This window comes from Buteo buteo, chromosome 24 (genome assembly GCF_964188355.1).
Source record: "Buteo buteo chromosome 24, bButBut1.hap1.1, whole genome shotgun sequence".
In the NCBI taxonomy this organism is placed as follows: domain Eukaryota; kingdom Metazoa; phylum Chordata; class Aves; order Accipitriformes; family Accipitridae; genus Buteo; species Buteo buteo.
In genome coordinates, this window is record NC_134194.1 from 2,686,487 (window position 1) to 2,706,027 (window position 19,541).

Sequence of the window (19,541 nt, forward strand, 5' to 3'; positions counted from 1 at the left end):
GGGAAGGTAAAATATTCTGTCGGCTGTGAGGAAAAGGTTGGAACGTACACAACGTGCAGGAGTAACGGCGAAGAAACGACACGCTAACGTTTGGCGCCGCGACCGAAGCGTGCCCGCCCATCGGAGAAGCGTGCCCCATTCGGTGTCGAAACGCGATGAGCGCAGAAAACGAGTTACTTCGGCCGTGAAGGCGGAACCCGAGGCGCTGGTAAGGAGAAACCGGCCCCGGCGGCGGCGGCGGCCCCGTCAGGGGAAAAGGGGCGGCGGTGCCACGCGCCGCCGCCCCGCCGCCGCGCATGCGCCGCGCCCCTCCCAACCCTCGCGAGCCTTCCCTCCGCGCGGCCCTTACGACCCCGCCCTGCCGCAGGCGGGCGGGGCGGGGGGGAGGGCGTCGCTCAGCCGCAGCCCCGCCCTTTTCCCCCCTCCGCCCCGCCCCTCGCCCTTCTTGCTGATTCTCTGGGTTAAAGAGCCCGCTCTCGCGTTTTTCTGTCTGGGGAGGGGGATGCGCGGTGGGTGAAGGGGGCCGGGACGGTGGCGGTGGTTGGCGGCGGTTGCTGGTGGCGGCCTGCGGGGAGCGAGCGAGTGAGTGAGCGAGCGGGCCGGGCTCCGGACGCGAAGCGAGGCGAAGGATCCTTTGGCGGGCCCGCGTCGCGAAACTCCTCACCCGCCCGCGTCGCTTTGTGCGGTCCCGGCGGGCGGAGCCGCTCGGCGTAGGGGCCGAGCGGGCGGGCGCAGGGAGTCCCGCTCCGGCCGGTAACTTCCCGCAGCCCGCGCGGACTTCTCCTCACGGCGGGGCCGCCGCCGCCGCCTCAGCCGCCGCCGCCGCCGCCGCCGCCGCCTGGGCCCGCACGATGGGGAACGGCGCCGGCCGCCGGGGGAACGCGGCGGCGGGAGCCGGCGCCACCTGCCCCGAGCGCCGCTGTTGAACCGGCAGCCGGAGCGCTGCGGAGGAGCCGCCCGCCTGGTGAGCAAGCCAGCCCGGCAGCGGGCACCGCGCCCGCCCCGGGGCCTGCCTCCCTCCCTGCCCTCCCCGCCTCGGCCTTCTCCTCTCCCCTTCCCCGCCCGGGCCCGCCGCCTGCCCCGCGGCGGGGTGTGTGTGTGTGTGTGAGGCGGCGCGGCCTCCCCCCCGGCCCCCGGCGGGCCCCCGGCGCCGGGAAAGTTTCGGGGCGCGTCCCCGCCACGGGGCAGCGGCGAGAGGGGCCGCCCGTGGGCGCCGGGGCCGGCGGCTGGGGGCCGGGGGCCGTCGTTGGTGAGCGGGAGGGCGGCGGGAGAAGCCCGGGCGGGAGCTTGGGCTGATCGCGTTGTGTTGTTGTGTTCGGTTGTTCCCTGCTCGCCTGGAGGCATCGCCCCCGCCAGCTGTTCTGAGGAGTTTACGGACCGGGAGGAGCAGAGTAATAGAATGACCTCTCCTGTGGACCCCAAGATTAAACAGGCTTTGCGAAAGAAACCATCAGAAAGGACTGCGGAGGTAAGGGGGCTGCGGCTCCTTCCCCTCGGGGTCTTTTTCTTTACTTTTTTTTGTTGTTGTTGTTTGCTTGTTTTTCCTTGGCGTAAATCTGGATTCCGACAGGCTGCTTCTTGCTCGGTGCCGGGGTTCGAGGTGTTGGCGTGCCACGCGCGACCAGGCTGGCGCTCACAAACTTCTCCTGTGTAGAGCGGGGTTATTTATTTATTTCTGTTTTCCAAAGTTGGACCTCTGGAGACCAACAGTGTTTTAAACATCCAGCGACGCGCTGGATGCAGACGTAAGGCACTTTATGAACTACTTCAGGCAAGCTGTAGGAAGAAGAAGAGGCAGATCACTGAAAAGTAAAATTATGCATGTTTCAGTGAGGCAAAACTTCTGGGAAAAGTTAGTGAGCTGAAAGACTTTGCTTACCTGTACAGTGATGCAGATTTAAACAAAACCAAACTAATTACGCTTCGCAGACTTCATAAAGAGAATGTTTCTCCAGCGAGTGGGAGTGTAGAAATGCGCGAGGCTGGTTAGTTACAATAAAACGCATTTTCCAAATAACTGCCTTCTCTGTCCCTTCCCCGCAAGCTAGTCTGTAATCAGCTATGTATTTTTGGGAATGGTAATATCATGGAGCATTAATTTAATAATGAAATATGCTTGATAGCATTTGCATTTCACTGAAAAGCTGATTGCAGTTTGTTTGCTTACCCTAGCCTTTTTAAACTTGTTTCCCTTACTGTGATTTTTTTTTTTTTTTTTTTAATGTGCTCAAGAATTAGTGTTATGAAATGATACGCTCTTGAGATTGTCCCTTTGAGACAGGGAAACATCTGTTCTCCCTTGATACTTCATGGAGAGCACAATGTCCTGCCTGGTCTTCCTTATAAGTTAATTATGAAAAGGCTGCTCAAGGAGAACTGCTGCAGAGACTGCTTCAGAGTATGTCCTAGCAGGACAGAGACCCCAATTCCCCTTCAAGTCAGCCTTGTAAGTGGCTGAAGTACACGTTTAGTCCCAATGTTTACTTGCCTTGGGATATCTGATATATTCCTCCTTGTGTCTCTGCTCCCTAAATTAAACATGAGGCAGCCTCTCTACTGTTTCTGTTTTCTTATTTTTATCACTCCTCTCTTGCTTCAGACTTTTCTTTCTTTCTCCTCAGCTGTAGTCTTCAGTTAGCAAAATTCCTTTGCTGGTGTGGTTTGCAGTGTTGGGCAGCTGGGTTCATCACAGAAGTGTCATTCATGAGCTAGCATACCGTGCTGGCTCGTCACGGGTTTGACTTTGGGCAACAGGTAATCTGGCCTGGCCTGAAACATCTGCCCACTGCTGCTTCTTGCAATACTGATGTCTCACGGCTGTGCACAGCTTTTTGTTCCCTTTTTTTTTTTTTTTTTAAGACATCCCCAGTCCCGTGTCCGTCCATTCCCCCCCCCCCCCAGCAATTGTCATGGAATTCTTTAGGGTTGTTGTCTTATTTTGGCTAAAACTGCCTTAAAATAAGTATTTCACTTAACCTTGTGATGTTAAACTCTCAGATATCATGGTGTCCAACTGCACTGGACCGTGCTCTTGGGTTCATGTGGATCTGTGCAGATTCCCACTGAGACTGACATCAGGCTTGTGTGCAGGTTCAAATTTGCCAAGGTGTCTCAATTGTGGAAAAAAACCCCAAACCTAATCTTTGCTAATCTAACTAATGGTACTTCTAAAATGGTTTGTAAAAAAAAAAAAAAAAAGGTAATTCCCTTGTTAATCTGGCCCTTTTTTGGCAGGCATTTAGAGACACTGCACAGTGAGACTACTCGTGATTAAAGTTAAACGTGTACTTAAAACTTGGCAGGATTGGGTCCTCTGTTCTCGTTGCCTGTTGCTGAGTGGATAATTACAGTCAAATCACTTTTGTTTTCTTGGGGTATTTTTGTTTAATATACATTTAGGAACTAACCTGATTTCAAGAAAAGCACTTCCCTGTTTCATTAGCGTGGTGTATCTGGGGGTCCCCTTTCTGGATCTATACTACCTGTTCAGACACAAAGCAAAAAATTGAACCTCCCCAGTGTGGCCGTTCTCTGCCAGATTTCCCAAGCATATGCTCTGAGATGTGATGACAGATGGATATAGGGTGATGAGGGAACTGGAGGAAGCAATTGCAATGTTAATTTTTTTTTTTTCTTTTTTAATTGTGCTAAGCATCCTGACTTGTCAACTTTCTTCTGTAGGCTGCAAGACTTTGGTCAGGGCAGTCAAAACCTGCTTAGCACAGCCCTTAGGGTCAGACCCCAGTTTCGGGTGTCCCTGTGCAGAGTGTAAGAGCTGGTGACTCCTGTCTTGAAGTATCCAGTTGTGCATGGACAAAAAGTGTGGCTTCATTTCTCCCCTCCTACTCTCATAGAAAGGTATCATCAGCTCCTCCCACATCAAATCAGCTGCATGGCGCTGCTTATATACTTCAATGGCATTTTTATACAGGAAAAACCCCCAAATTCCCCAAACCTTGATTGACATTTTATGATGAGCCAAAGCTGCTTGACCACGAGTTTCAATAGCTTTCAGTCCCTTTCTGCCCCCCTCTCTGTTTCTGTTCCTGCAGTTTATATGGGCAGTTTACCTGGGTATTACAAATTACAGGGTTGGGGCTGCGCTGATGAGTAGCGTGGTCTGGTGCTTCATAACTATCATGTGTACAGCAGTCTCTGGAAAAATACAGATAAATAATCCACATGTCAAATTTCATGTATAAGCAGTACTATTATCCATATGATTTTGATTTTTAGGACTTTTTCTTGACCAAATGTTTTGATTTGTATGATTTGAGGAACTAAGCAGGGAGATACTAAGATATTTCTATAATTTACTTAGTTTGGGGAATTATCTCGACAGCTTGCTCAAGTAAAAATTTTAATTCTTGATGCTACAAATATTTTTGTTTGGAAAAATCTCTGTTAGGGCAAGTTTTCAGTGTTGTGGTAACATTCCAATGTTTGCTAATTGTTTAAGTGTATAAGTTATGCATATTAGACAAGTACACACTTGATTTTTTTTTTTTGTTGTTGTTGCTCAGATACTTCATGTGTTATAATCTTTAATTTATTTGGCGGAGGGAATTATTTTGATGAACTCCTAAAGATTGTAGCTAATAGTTAATGATCTATACATTTTTATGTAATTGCTGTTCTGTTACTCCATTTAGAAACTTACTTTGGTACTACCCAAACCTGAGAAGTTTTGAATTTTTTTTTTCTTTTATTTTCTTTCTTCCATCTGCTGCGGTGCATCATAAAATTGTACAGATATGTGATGTAAGCTGGCTGTTCTTGTGGAAAGTCTTTCAGAACGTTTGCTCGTGGACTGATACCCATGTATGTGGCAGATTGCCACGTTAGGATGCGAGTCCCACTTCAGTAAAACTTAAGACTCATTGGTTACACACATTGACTGTGACCATATATTGACGCTATATATAAATCTGTCTCTCTCTTGGGTTCAGCCTGAAAGTGCAGAATTTGTAAGGGTTCTCCCAGATGTTAGTTTCGATAACAGAATATCCTAAGAAATCGTTTCTTCTGTGCGCGCTGTCTTGTCAGATAGAGGAAACCTTTGCAGTAATTGGACACTTAATCACTTTACCAAAAGAAAAAAAAATCATACCTATATTTAAACTGTAGGATTTCATACACTTGTTTAATATTTTAATATCTGCATTTGTCTTCCAGGCTTATGCTGATGTCTGTGTGGTGTTAAATGTGGGAGTATTTATACACACAGGTCCTCCAGTTCTTGCAGGTTGGGAATACGGGATTTACGTACTTCTATGCAATGTTTTAGCTTTGTCTTGCATATCATCCTGCCTGTTTCTTGTCACAGGTGTGGATATTAAATTAGTAATTTGGGAATATTTTAATAGAAGGAAATCGTTTGTTCAAAGCAGTAGGAGGGAAGGATGAATGTTTATGCCACTCTATATGCTCTCATTAAAGGTTTAATTTTTTGAGGCCCAGAATTCCTTATCAGATCCATACAAAGGCTGTGATGTTAGTCTTTTGGGGAGTGGTTTAGTGCCTACCACAGATAAGGTCTCAGTGGTTGATAGGGCAAAATAGCAAATGATTATGCTCCTTTTTCTTTCTCTTTTCTTCCCCCTCCCGGTGAGTGTGCTCTCTTCCATTTTTAATGGGTCCTTTTCCCAACATAGTCTCCTTTTAGTTCTTCATGACTTTGTTCTAGACAGTATTCCCTCTTCGTGGTTCAGAAAGCTTTGCCTTTATTGCACTTCAAAGAGTTTATTTTTATACTCTAAACTCTTGTATTTTCCTCACTTTGTCTTGTTTCAGTAATTCTTGATTAATGTTAATTCAACCTCATTTAGCAATACTAACTCCTCTTTCTCTTCCTGTTCCCTTTTTATTAATACAGTGGAAAGAGAAAAAAACCTGATTTGCACAATTTGGAGTGTGTATGTGATACTTCCTGACAGCTTATATATAGAGAAATAGATCTGCATGAATCTAAATCATGCACAAATAGTACATTGATGGGCATTATAAAATGGCTGTAATAAATAAAATAAATTATTGCTGACAGCATAACAAAGGCACTCTTGTACTGTAGCACAGCTGAGCCAAACAGAGGAGAACATCTGCTTCTTGTTTCCAGAAATAGCTGGTATTTTGAAGTGGGTTTTTTCATCCTTTTAATAATTTTCTGTAAACTCAGTAGGTGAAACAGGGGATTAGCCTTTGTTAAAATCCATTGTTTCTGTAGTTTGCAGTGAGCTTTTAGGAGTGTTAAAGTAACTACGGTTTTGTTTTTGGATAGCCATTTATCATAATCAGAATTGTAGAATCACTACAAAAATCTAGATGCTTGCAGTTATCTTAAAGCTGAAAAGAAATTTGTATTAAATGAAGTTACAGATGCTGGTTTGTATTTAATAAAAATTCCTCACTGTTAGTATGCGGGCCTCCAAAACAGGGAAAAAGGAGTGATGGAAACCTGACTCCTGCCATAATTTTCTGCTACCTAACCTCTATCTTACATTTTCATTCCCCCCCCCCCCCTTTTTTTTTTTTGTTAGTCATATATTCTTTTATAGCTGACGCTTTCTAAGACTTTGTCATGTGAGTAAGAGTTTTGGAGCTCAAACTGAAGATGACCAGCAGTTACCTGGTGTAAGATACTTGAGATTTTTCTGTAGCTCTGTGCTTCGGTATCTTTGCCAGCAGGCCTCCCCAGACTGTATATGGAAGATGAACTGAGCAGTGCTACGTAACTTTTATCCCTTACGCTGCAGAGACTTGGTTCCGTCTTTGCATGTGACTGGGCTTGGAAGTTGGAAGAGACCTTTAAAGTTGATGTATTGGTTATCGCTGGGTGATAACCAAAGTGATTGTGAACACATACTGGCCTGCCTGCAAGTTACTACTAATAAATGCCTGGCTGGGTCATTGTGTACCTTATGCAGATTGCCCTTCTGTAGTCATATGACAACAATTATTATTTACAGTTACAAGAACGTAAAACCTTGTAATATAATTATGAATACCTTATAAGCAGTCTCGTGAAGGTGACAGTTACAGTTTTATTTTTGTTCTGTACAATTGAAAAATCAAATGCAGAAAAATCTGTTGTTTTATTAGCAAAAATGTTGAGTAACTGCAGCTTTAGAGAAGGACTTGAGAGTGCATGCACTCCAGTCCTGTGTGCTGCCTCGTTGATACCATATTCTGTCAGCATCTTTCTAAGACTAGAAAAGACCTAGAATTGTGAGGTTTTCTTAAATATTAGATATGTCTCTTTAAATAAAATGTGTCCTAAAGCTTTTTTTTTTTCTATAGCCGTCTAGTAAAATTAAAGTTCTGAACAATGGTACCTGAGGAGTGATGCATTGGATATCATATTGGTGGCTGCAGCTTTTCAGATTGTTTGAGTATTATTCATAAGCAGAATGTAGTTTCTTTGTTAATGAAGCAAGTCCTGAAATTCTTTTACTTTTAATGAAACAGTAATAAACCTTCCCTCTTCCTCCTGCGCTTCCCTGCCACATAGCTTCCAGTTCAAGGTAAAACAAAACCACATTTTTTTCCAGGCTGCTCATTAATTTAATGTATTTTAAGCTCATGATAAATACAGCGTTGACAGTCCTGGAGGATTGTCTGACAAGCCTTGGAGCTTTGGGAGAGCTGCGTCTCTTCAGCTGCCAGCTTGATGAGTTAGGAAGTTTTTAGTGCTTACATTTTCCTCTATTTTGTCTTGTAAGAGTGCTTTGGGTGGGTAGTTGTCTCTTATTATTCTATTTCTTAATACAGTGTAGTATCGTGAATCTTCATCTCAATTAGACCTGTGGTTTTCCTGTAATAAAAAAAAGCCAAGCTTGCAAACTCTTATACTACTCACTAAAATGATTCTTGATAATTCATCTTCATAAACTTTGTATTTGTGCCTTGTTTTCTGAGATGATCAAGAAATGATGTTCTTTGATAGACATGTCTCAATCCTCTATTAAAAAAATTCAGACCAATTGATGCATGTTTGCTGGTAGTTGGTCAGTGTTACTGAGCATCCCTGGGAAACCTATGTAGGTAAAATGTGGTGTCCCCCGCCTCGAGACTGGGCAGGGTCAAATCTCTCTTCTGGGTAATTAAAATTAGCCTCCTTTTGCGTTATTGATCTGTGGCTGATTGTAGGACTGACTCTGGATTCATAAAGTCTTACTTAAAATCAGTGGAATTTGGCTATTTTACTACAGTTGTTCTCATTGCCATGTGGACACGGCTCCACGCTTGTGATGTACGGTCGATTTGCCTGTTTCTTGGCCAGAAGTACTCAACAACCTGGCATATGTTTCAGTACCCAAATAATTCAGATTATCACTAGTTGGAACCTTAAGTACAACACACTTTCTGAAGCTGAAATCAACCTTAAATTAGTTGTGCTTAAAATCCATCTGTTGTTTCAAATGAACCAAAATACAATATTGGAGCATTTACCAGTTTTTAACCAAATGTTAAAATATGTAAATATTCTGCTGTAAGAGCTTCAATGTCTGTCTTAGGAGGGTTTTTTTGTTTGTTTTTGGCCAGTTTTTTTGAGCTTGTTTTTGTTGTGCTTTCAGCAGCAAGATTGAATGTGTTGCTCATATTAGTCTTTTGATTATTTATGTCTCGGGGACACAAATAACGTTATGTTGAGCCTTAGACAAGGTACCGTGTTCATAGAGGAGGGCTTCTGGTTTGGCTGTTCTGCAGCTGTTGTCTGTCTGGAATACCTGCAAGGAAACTTTGCTAGTGGTTCACAGGAATAAATATTTTTTCCAGCTTTCTTAACAGTTAAGGCCTGTTGACTTCAGTCAAATATAGATTCATGGTTCCAACCAAGTAAATCAGGTTTCAGGGCACTGTTCTAGCTTCAAGTACATATACTGGCTTTACTGAAGTGTCATTGAAAAATAGGTTTTTCTTAAATTTAGAGTCTGTCTAACAAAATTTCCTTGTTGAAAAAATTTAATATTAAACAAGTAGAGAAAATAGCATGAATGTTGCTGGGCGGGTGAGTTTTGTTTTTAGAGTCTGTGTCTGTATTAACCTATATTATGGGTAAGGATGTTGAAACTGTCCTGGAAAGGAAGATTTGGACAGGAGTGAAAGGAGTAAAAATAACTCAGATGGAAACAGGGAGGCATTGTGATGCCTAAGGTGGCCTGAAGTACATGTATGAATTCTCCTGATTAATTATTTTTGCAAGAGCGTTATTAACCAAAGCTGGGGGGAAAAAAAAAAAAGTCAAAACCAAACCCACAAAAAAAACCCCTCCCCAACACCATTTTCTTTTTTGTCTTTCAGGTTGGGTGAAATGCCAAAGAAAGTAAACTTGTAATGAAAACTCAGAAAAGTGGATTAGGCTGAGTGTTTGTTGTTCATCACCTACCATAGTGCTAATAACCTAGGAACATGCTTACAGTTCTTCCACCTAATAGCTGTGACTTTATGGTTTCTGATCTCCCTGGCAGCTGAGGTCAAATCATGGCTTTTTCATTGGTTAAATAAATGTCTGGTGCTTGCGTCATTATGGTGTAATGTAATCAGCATTACTCCTGGAAGTGTCCCAGTCATTGGCTTGGTGCGATTTGTTAAAACTGATTATGGTCACGCTGGTTTCTAAAGCATCTCTTTTAAATACGGGTCTCTGAAGAGTCACTGGGACTGCGTTGCTGCTGCTTTCCCCAGCATGGACAGAGCCTGGGATTTTTGTTTGCAGTGACGCTTGGACCTGCTTCTCTAAACCAAACATCTCTGTACCTGCTGGTATGAATCTCAGCAGACTTTAACCTCTACCTGCGCTGGTACTCCACAGCGCAGTATCTTTATACCTCTTTGGCCTTATTAGAGCAGAAGTGTACAGATGTTGCTTCTGTGACAAGTGATGCTTTTTGGTTTTGTGTACAGAATTGGAAGGGTTATTATAAATTAGCTGCCCTGGCCCTTTCCTCCAACCTGTTTCACTCTGCTCAGTAGCCAGGCAGATGCTTCGTTTTCGATTCCCAACTGCTGCTCTTGGTCATGACTAATGCAAATTCCTTCATGTAGTGTAAAGTCTGCTAAACAGAACATGGAAGTATTAAAGAGAAGATCAAATTACAGTGCGCTAATAACTCTGTGGACAATGGCTCATGTGTATTGGCATTGTTTGCAGAAAGTTCAGGGTTTATGCTTAGTGAGTCACTAAGTTACACATGACAAGGTGAAAAGCCGTTCCACCATCCTTATTTGTCTACTGGATGTAATTTCCAATTCTGATTCATTAAAATGAAGTGGTGAGTAGGAATGTGGTTCTGTTACAGGATACAAGTGAATGGGTATCTTCAAGCGTTGTCTTGGCCTTTTGAAATGTGTAGTGCTCCTAGGTCAAAGTGCTAGTCCAGCTTACCTGAAGAAAAGAGTGCATAGTTAGGTCTAGCTGAGACAGAACTACAAGTCTGAGCTTCAGGGAGCTTGAGGGATGATATTTATGAAGCTGGTCTTGTGGCTTTGAGCACTACTTGTGTCTAAAACTCGGTGGAATTGTTGAATCTGAACATCCTAATCAAGTGTAACGAACATGTGGTATCTCTTTTGTGTGTAGTTACACAAAAAAGTCAGAGGCTATTGCCTAATCTTACTTGCTCCTGCTTGTTGGGATTCATTTGAAGGAAGCAGGGCTGCAACAAAAGCTGTAACAAAACATTTTGGCTTTGTAATTTGCGCGTCAGCGTCGCTTACTTTCTATGACTGTTCTGTGCCTGCATGTGCGTATGTATGGGTGTCTACTGCACACCTTATGTATATGGTTTTTAGGTATCTTTTCTGGAAGATAGATATAAAATAAGGATTTTAAAGGAAATTATATTCTAAGACACCCTTGTATGTGTGAATCTTGTATGGGAGGAAGAAAGATGATTGTGGTCTCCGTGTGTTGCTAGTTCCGCTGCAGAGCTCTCTAGATCAGAGGGTGCTCGCGGGAGCTCTGCTTCCAGACCTGGGGGAGGAACTTCCCCTGGTTAGTGATGGCAGGCAGCGATATCTTCACTCGCCTTCCCTCTGGAAGAGCTGTCCTCGGCCTAAAAGAAATGCTCTTGAGTACTTTGTGTCGTGCTTTAATGTGTCCAGAGTCTGGTATGTGTAGGAGCAGCTTTATTCAAAACCTCTGTTACCAGGTGTGGTTTGATCTCTTTTTATTGCTTTTTTTTGTTTTGATTTTTAAGCTTCTCATTCTGTTATAATCCTAATACAGAGATACTCGAGCTCTGGTTTCATTAGCGTTGTGCCTGTTGATTCAGTGCTGGTTGTTGGTTAAAGGAATTTGAGAATCCGGTGTGACTGTAGGTAAGAATATTTAATCAAACATCTCCAGAGTACAGCAAGTTCCTAGTCTTCCTCTGAAATTATTCTCAGAGGACAAACTCTTCTCCAAGTCTCTCACCCTTCACTCCTCTTTCCTTCACCTCAGTTCAGAAAGTGCAACTGGGAGGTTTGGTGTTGCAGCCTGATCTCTGACAAGGGCCGGTTGTATTTGGAGAAGGATTTTGGTGCTGGTGCTGGTGCCGATGAGGCACGGCGTGCAAAAAAGCTCTTGCCACCTCGTGCTTTCGATCTATCTCAACAGCAGCCCCCAGGAAGAGCTCCCACACCACAGCTTGCCTTGGTAGGGGGTTCTGGTGGTCGGTGGGGGACTTGTTCTCTTGGGCTGGTCTTTCTGGTGGCCTCTGCTTTGACTTAGGCTGTGGCAACACAGGTATGTATCTGCCTTCAGATGTGTTGGTGTGCAGCCTCTTTCTCTGTAGCAGCAAGCTTTCAGGGGACTATCAGGGTGTCCTGAAAGGGATGTGCATCCTTCCTGTTCTTTTTATTTATTTTTTGTTGCAAGAAGCTGCCTTTAGAAGATGCAGTCAGTGGTTCTAGGGTTTTCTGGCCTGACAATAGAGTTGTCAACAAGGCTTTTGTATCTGGGAAGTTATTGTAAAACAGAAACTCGCTGTTTTCACTGCATGGTTGTTGGAGCACGCTAGAAGCTTGCACAGATAGTATTTATGGATCTTTTTCAAGCTGTTGGCCAGAGTAACTGTAACTAAAGAACAGAGATCACAGCAGCTTGCTTCGTGATAATCTTCACAGTAAATGCGGGATTTAGGGCTCAACGGATGTGATTTTGCAGACTAGGTCATATGTTATTATTGATCAAATATTACAAAGCCTAGTTCTCTAAACGATGATGATACGGTGGTGGTAAGTTTAGCTTGGAGGAGGTTGAAAAATGACTCCCATTTTCTGAACATTGCTGTCACGGAAGACTCTTAATGCTACAGAACAGCTGTGGGGGTCTTGCATGCCGACAAGCGTGCCACAGTAAGTTGTCAGCAAGCAGATAGCGACTGCAGTGTCTCCTTGTTTGTACTCCAGTCTGCTAAGGTCAAGCTGGTGATCAGGCAATGTAGTACCTGTAACTTTCCAGTATCAAGCTCAATTTGGTTCTTTTCAGAAGGTAGTAAGACTTCTGCGTCGTATGAACCTTAAGCCTTGTTAAAGGAGCAAATGAAGTTAGTGTCAATCAGGGTGGCTGTTTCCCAGTGAGCTTCCAGGGAGCGTGTGAAGTGTTGTTGCTCTAAGATTACTTTTCCTATCCTTGCTTCCAATTACAGTTCCTGAAAAACTGGTTTTTCATTTTAATGGCAGCTGTGACAGCTCTGAGAGTGAAACCAGAAATTATGATGGAGTCCTGGAATTCTTTATTGGAACTTATTTCCTTTAGTATATACCTTTCCCCATGCAGTGGGATCATGCCTTAGTTTCATCTGCGGAGTGGTAATTTAACTAAAAGTTTTCACTGAATTAAAATTTAAATATGTAATGTAACATTTTTCTAAAAACCAATTTTCTATTGTATTATCTGAATTTAAACAGTGAAGTTCGGGGATGGCTTAGGCAGTAAGGGTGTGTTATACAAAACTGTTCATCTGAGCTAAAAAGCAAGCCCAGTGCCTTGTTACTGACCTTGCAATAGGAACTCCTTGGAGATAGTAGAATAGTGAAGAAGGGCGAGAAAAGGGTGTGGAAGGAGGTGGGAGAGAACTGCAAGTACACTTGGCATTCAGAAAAGTTGCCAAATGGAAGAAAAATACATTTCTACTTTTGTTCTCCAAAACCACAAAGGATGGAGGGCAAGCAGTCAAGATGTGTAGGTGTTAAATTCCTCATAGAAACATTATTAAAGCTCCAAAATACTATACTGAATAAAGAAGTGATTGTAAAAAAAAATTAACTTTTTAAAGAAAATCTCTTTAGGTAGTATACCAAAACTTATGTTGTATAAGCTTTACAGAGGAGTTTTTCTGTGATGTTTATTTTGACAAAACTGATTCTTGTGTCATTTTGTGTAGAGAACTGGGTATCTGTGTACAGCACAAATAAATAGTAAGAAAATAATACTCAGTCTTAATGAACTTGTACGTATATATGCTGTGGGAGGACACTGGGGTGAAAGTGCCCAGGTATTGCCCACTTGTCAGGCACCGCTTCTGAGGAGCAGAAGAAACGAAGCCAAATATTTTTAAGCAGTTGTCTAAGCATCCCTGACACACTGCTATTTCAAGCATCGATCGACATGCTGCTGGTGTTTGCCCCATGACGCAGCACTGCCCAATAACCCTTGTATGCAACTGTGCTTATACTGTCATGACAAGAGTGTAAAGAGCTGGCAGTCTTCAGGTGGAAACAAGTCTGTTGGCATTAAAAGGTGGCTTGTGGTGGTCTTGGCAATGGCAAAAAATCTGTGTACTTCCGAGGACCATGGATTCTGGATAAACTTCCGGTTTGCAGGCTTTCTCTCTGTTCCCCCAAGCATGTGCAAAGATTAGTTTTCATCAAGAAGTGTATTGGACAGCACACTTACAAAGGATGTCCGGAGCTCTGATGTCCTTTCTTGTAAGAGGCCTGCTGTTACCATAAAATGGTTTTGCTCATGCTAGTATTGCCAGACAAGCTATTTCTAAAACTAGGAGGTCTTCTTGTTCAGTGACCTCAGGCTTAAAATATAGAGGGTTTTCCTTTGTTTAATGAAACTCTGATATACCCTTCTTCCTCTTTTGATGATTTCAATACAGTATTTTGGAAATACCCTTAGTTCAGGGAAGCACGCACAAATTACTTAGCATTCTGCATCTGCTTTCTCTAGGTTCCTTAGCTCCGCTAATTATTGGTTATCTTTTAACACGTTAAGAGAGTCTAGCAAATTCTTGCCGAATAGAACAAAAATAACTGCCTTAAGGGATTCTCTCTTTGTTATCTTTTTGTGCCTGATTAAAGCATTGACATTTAAGCAGCCTGTCCTCCAAAGACTGATTAATAATGAGCCTCAAATGTTGGTCCTTTTGGTCTGGAGGGAAAGAATTCTTGTGGTGTTGCGTTGTGTTGCAGGCACATACAGTTTGGCCTTTTGGCCAAATATGAATTCCTACAAAGAGATAGTTCCAGAGCTGTTGTAATGTTTTTCACCTTGGCAATTTGCTTTTGAAAGAGCTGGAGAGTGAGGTCTGCGTTTGTAAACTGTATTGTGTATTTAGCATTAAAAGGTGATGGGATCACTTCTGCTGTTTCATGTTGATTCTGGGAGGTTTTCTATGCTCTTGTCACAAAGGGATGTGTTTGCCAGTGGCCACTCAGTATTGTGGGTTATCTAGGGAAGATATTCTACTTAAATCTGATTTACTTTACCCTACATTCTCAGGGTTCTGTGTAACATTGTCCAGCCTACCGTAGGCTGCGTTGGTTTGGCTAAGTAGAAGCGGTCTTTCCCAACTGTTGCAGAAGGAGTTTCTGTTCCTGTTTCCCATTTGAAGTAGGAAGGAAACTGGCAGTCCTAGGTTAGACTACTGACCTCCTTTCAAATATATCTGTTGCTTCCATTTGTGTTGGATGGTAAGGCTTCCTTCAGCAAACTCTTCCATAGATGCCGTTATATGTGGCTTACAGGATGCTTGGCGGAGTCCTCAAAATGTGCTGGTTCTTCCTAATTGATGGGCAGTCTTAATACAGAAATTAAGGGGCATAATCCAGCCTGTGTGATCGTTAGGAAAGATCTCTTAGCTTACATGTCTGTGCTAGCCTACCATGTCAGCCTGATTTCTGTGCCATTGGGTTGCACTTCTGGGTGGAGTTGACAGCTCAAGAGAGGAACTTTGTTTTGTTTTGCTTTTCTCCCTTGTGCACATTAGCTAAAAAAAGGGGATTATGCAGTATAGCAGACCTGTAGTTAAGAGATGCTGCATAACCAGTCAGAGTTGATCACAACCATATTTTTAAGAAAAACAGAGAATTTCCCTTGCACTTGGTTTAGGTTTCGCAAAACCAGCAAATCTGGCTACATAGAATTTGGAGATCATGGAGTTCAGTGTTTAGTATCACTAACAGTAATGTTGCTTTGATTTTTCCCAAGCTCTAGTCAAATCTTTTTTTTTAATGTATTTTTATCTGAAATAATTATGTAGATCTCACAGTTGTGAATGCTTCTGTAATAAAGTGAGCAGCTTTAGGTAACAGGTCTTCTGCTCCTGACACTTGTACAGAGCATACCTAGTAAGTGCTGCAGTGGACTAACTGCTTGAATGAGAGGCTAATACACTCTAAACGCGCTGCTTTTCAAGAAAATGCAGCAAAGGTGTCTTAATTTTCAGTATTGTTGTGTAAAATGTCTTTAACTGCAATACCGGATGCTTTGGTTTCTCCTGGGGGCGTGCACTGGGGTCTAGAATGTATGTTCTCTGTGTCTGTAGTCACAAGCATGACTGTCCAGAGATCGTGGTGTTGTAATCTTTTATTGCGGCATTCTGCTGCTGGGTCCAGGCTTTGCCTTTCATCACCTTTTACGAATCTTCTCCTTTAATGTGAGCTGATGAGTCAGAAGTCTGAGTCTTAAATTAGTGCATTGCGTTGCTGCTTATAAACCAAACTTTGATACTCAGATTAAGTTTAGTATTAGGGTTTTGTGGCTTTTTTTTCATCTTCAGTGAATAATGGTAGTCTTGCTCTCTGAAAGAAGAAGTCTTTTTAGATGAAACACCGATTTGTTTAAAAGCAGGTTTATTATACCTCCATAGAGGCTGTGGTTGAATAACACTGGAAGAGTGAGGTGTTGGAGGAATCTCTGGTGTGTTGCATTACAAATTAGTGTTGGTGGTTTCATAGGAATGAGAAAGCTGAAATTGTCTTGTTTTGGGTTTGTATTCAAAGGTAATTACAGCCTCTAAAGTTTTTAGTCTTTCTAAGGATGGAATGGCAGGTTGAAGTAGAAGAGGTTTCTGTATCATCCCATACACTACAACCGAACCGAAGTAGCCCGTCTCACATGTAATCAACTAGTACCTGTTTGATTCAGTACAGAGGTGGAGAAGGCTGTTGCTCTGCATCTTGTCTGTAATTCTGTGGATGCTAGTCATGATGTTTGTTGCACTTTGGGAAGCTGGGTGCCTGCAGGATTTGGAGCTAGAAATTCCTGAGTAATAATTTTATCTTGCGGTTGATTCAGTCCCTGGCAGTACACTTGTTCGTTGTTTCTCTTAATGTTGAAGCTGTTAAATTTCTTAATTAGAATTATTCCCTTTGTAACATTATACATTGATGATCAATTGTATTTACTAGGGAACTACACAGGTACCTGTACCTCTGATATTTATGTTGATTTCAAACTTGAAACTTGTTGACCTAGATATATGAATATGTATACATATTCATACAACTCCTCAGTTTGGATCCGTAAGCTTCTTTGTGGTTTATGTCACAGGTATTGTTGAGAAGTACAAAAGTAGACCTTAAAGCAGTGGCAGAGTGTCAGTTTTTAGAGTTCTGCTGTGGTGGTTTGCATTCAAATGTAGCAGTAGGGTAAATCTGGCTTATTTTTTTGCTACAAGCAAAGATGCTAAGACCTACTGATTACATATATCCCTCACCAAACAGAAAAGTGTATGTTTGCCAATATATGGATACACGTACACAGGCATGTTAGCATTTCTCTGCATGTGAGAGGCTATTGTAGCAGTTGTGGCAGTAGTAGAATTTAATTGTGGGAATCTGCATTGAGATAATTTACAACTTCTCTAAGGGATATAGCCTACTGTAAATTACAGTAACTTTCCTGGATTGCTCTATTTGGTAGTGCTTAGGTACTGTAATACCAGGATGCAGGAGGAATTACTGGTAAACATATTACTGTTGTCCTCTACAGGAATTCCTTTGTAGTTTGTAGTGGCATTATTATGAGAAAAAAATAGCTGGAGCTTGATTTTTCTTTTTCCTCCAGCGGTTTTATTGAAAAAGGTTGTAGGAGAGCTTTACTTTTGTGTGGTATTTTATTCTCCAATTATAATCCCATTCTCATGTTTTTTTCTAATGTGCTGGTGCATCGTCATCAACGTTGAACAGAAAACACAGAATATTCTAGCTGGAAGCAGTATGGTGACTGTAATATTTTACTGACGCCCTAAATCATTTTGAGACAGTTTGTAGAGCTGTATTTCTGTCCATTACCTAGATACTGAGTGGGTGACTTAAGCTACAATATTGATAGATCTTGTTTTGTCTTCACTATTATTTATTAAGCAGGACTTAATTTCCTGACAGACATGATCTTTGCTTTCTTGAATTCACAAAATATGAAATTATGTACTGCAAAAGCATAAATGTGCCATTATAAAAATAACAATATCCTTATCCATTTGTATAAAAATCTGATTATTAATATGGTGGAAACAAACTGCAGTAAAATATTGTTATTCTGTTAGTCTTTCTCTGCCCGAGATACGTGTTGAACAGGAGCAGTAGTTATGGGACCTTGACAGTAATGTTCGCTTGCTGCAAAGGTATGTTGGGCAAAGCATGATGAAAGTGAGTGAGGAAATACTTACTACGGAGTGTGTGTGTGTGTTAAACGTGAAACAACGGTTGCGTAGTGCTTTATTTGGGGGCAGGAAGCAGGCAGTAATAGTTTTCAGAACAGCACATGTTCCTCCCTTTGTATGTGTATATTATTGTTAGCTAGCTATCTGTCTGCCGGTTTATCTATCTACCTATCTCATCGTTGTATGTGTCTCATTCTTCCTTGCCATGTCTGTGAGACCCGTTTGTGTTTGGGCAGACAGCATTACCTCTGCCTCTGTGCCTTCCTGCAGCACCTATCCTGGAGCTGATCTTTTAGAACAGGAGCTCCTTTAGAGTTAACAGGATTGTGTTTCAGTAAAAAAAGTACTTTGAATCTCCATTAGTAGCCCATGGAGCTCTAGTCCAAGAGGGAGGAAAGAGAACAAAAACTACAGCATTCTCTACAGTACGAGCAGTCATATATAGGTAATGAACTCAGACGTTCAACGTGACAAAGTTGCATACAGACTTACTCCCAAGTTGTCATTACCGATAGGCATAGAATTGACCTTTGGATTTCATCCTCCACCTCCTCTCTCCTCATTCCCAGGCTTCTGTACCAAGTTTCTTATTAAATAAGAATCTACCTTTTATCTTAGCATTTCAGTGTTCTGACCTTTCCTACCACAATTCCTTTTTTTTCTTAAAAGGAAATTTCAGATGTTGGTACTTTCTTGCCTGCTTCTCTTAAAAAAGCAGGGAGTTTCTTTGTGAATCGGGCAAGCTGGTATGTTTGGACTTATGACAAAAAAGGGGTTAACCAAAATATTGCTATGTGATAGATGCTTGTCTTGAAGGGAGATTGTTAATTTTCACAAGTACTCAGCTGCTTGACTAGCAAAGTGTTGATTGAACTGGAAGCCTGAAATTGTCCATTTTGCTTGTTGATTTTGGGCGACTTTTCAAGAGCCTGGGTAAGGAGACTGCTTTTATGGTATTTGATCTCTTACTGAAAAATGTTTGGTATAAAATCCTGCTCTTTGGTAGATGTAAGTGTTGAGATTAATTTTGGATATTCTGAGCTTCCCATCTTATTGAACTCTAGGAGATCAGTGTTTTCAAGGCAGCTTGCTTTTGGCTTTCTATTATCAGAATATGAGTCTGAAAGATATTTTAAAACTAAGTAATGAGTGTCTGGGAACTTTATGGTAATGTTTTACTTGAAGATAACTTTTTCATAGCTGTACTTTTGTTCTGAACTGTGATAAGGGCTGAACTGTGCTTCAGATATTCAAAAGTCTCCGTAAGCTGCTTGCTTTGAAGCAATGACATTTGATGTTCCCGTCTCTCCAGTTCAGGGCCCTTGGTATTTCACTCTGCAAAATCAGCTTTTCCAAAGGAAGTTTCTTCTCTGGCGAAGTCAGGGTTCCAGAAATGCTGATTCGGTGTGATGAAACAGCAGTAAAAATAATATAAAATTTCCCCTCCCTCATTCCTTTAAATGTTTTTCTTTCTACCAAAGTCTTATATCAACATAGTCCAGGGTTCTTAGGTGGAAGGTGTTTATCTGTATTGGGTGTGGGGAGCTATTGGTGAGTGGAGAAACTTTTTGGTTTATTTTCATGTAGAAATACTTTGCTTATGTGTTTCAGGCTTGGTGTGGTGTTTCTTTTGTTGTTGTTGTTGTTTTTAAATTTTCA

At 42.2% G+C, this 19,541-nt stretch overlaps 1 protein-coding gene across 5 annotated transcripts in view; it reads left to right on the plus strand.

Moving 5' to 3' along the window:
- Nucleotides 1-497: 497 nt before the first annotated feature.
- Nucleotides 498-19,541, plus strand: part of RAPGEF6 (Rap guanine nucleotide exchange factor 6) — a 133,059-nt gene continuing 114,015 nt past the window's right edge. For 4 of the 5 annotated variants that reach the window (XM_075056311.1, XM_075056314.1, XM_075056313.1 and 1 more), the window contains exons 1-2: nt 498-964; nt 1,341-1,468. In XM_075056311.1, the coding sequence (XP_074912412.1) occupies nt 1,400-1,468 (69 nt within the window). In that variant the 5' untranslated portion in view covers nt 498-964; nt 1,341-1,399. Of the gene's footprint in view, nt 965-984; nt 1,469-19,541 lie in introns of those variants that run through there. The other variant, XM_075056312.1, reaches the window with a different exon arrangement.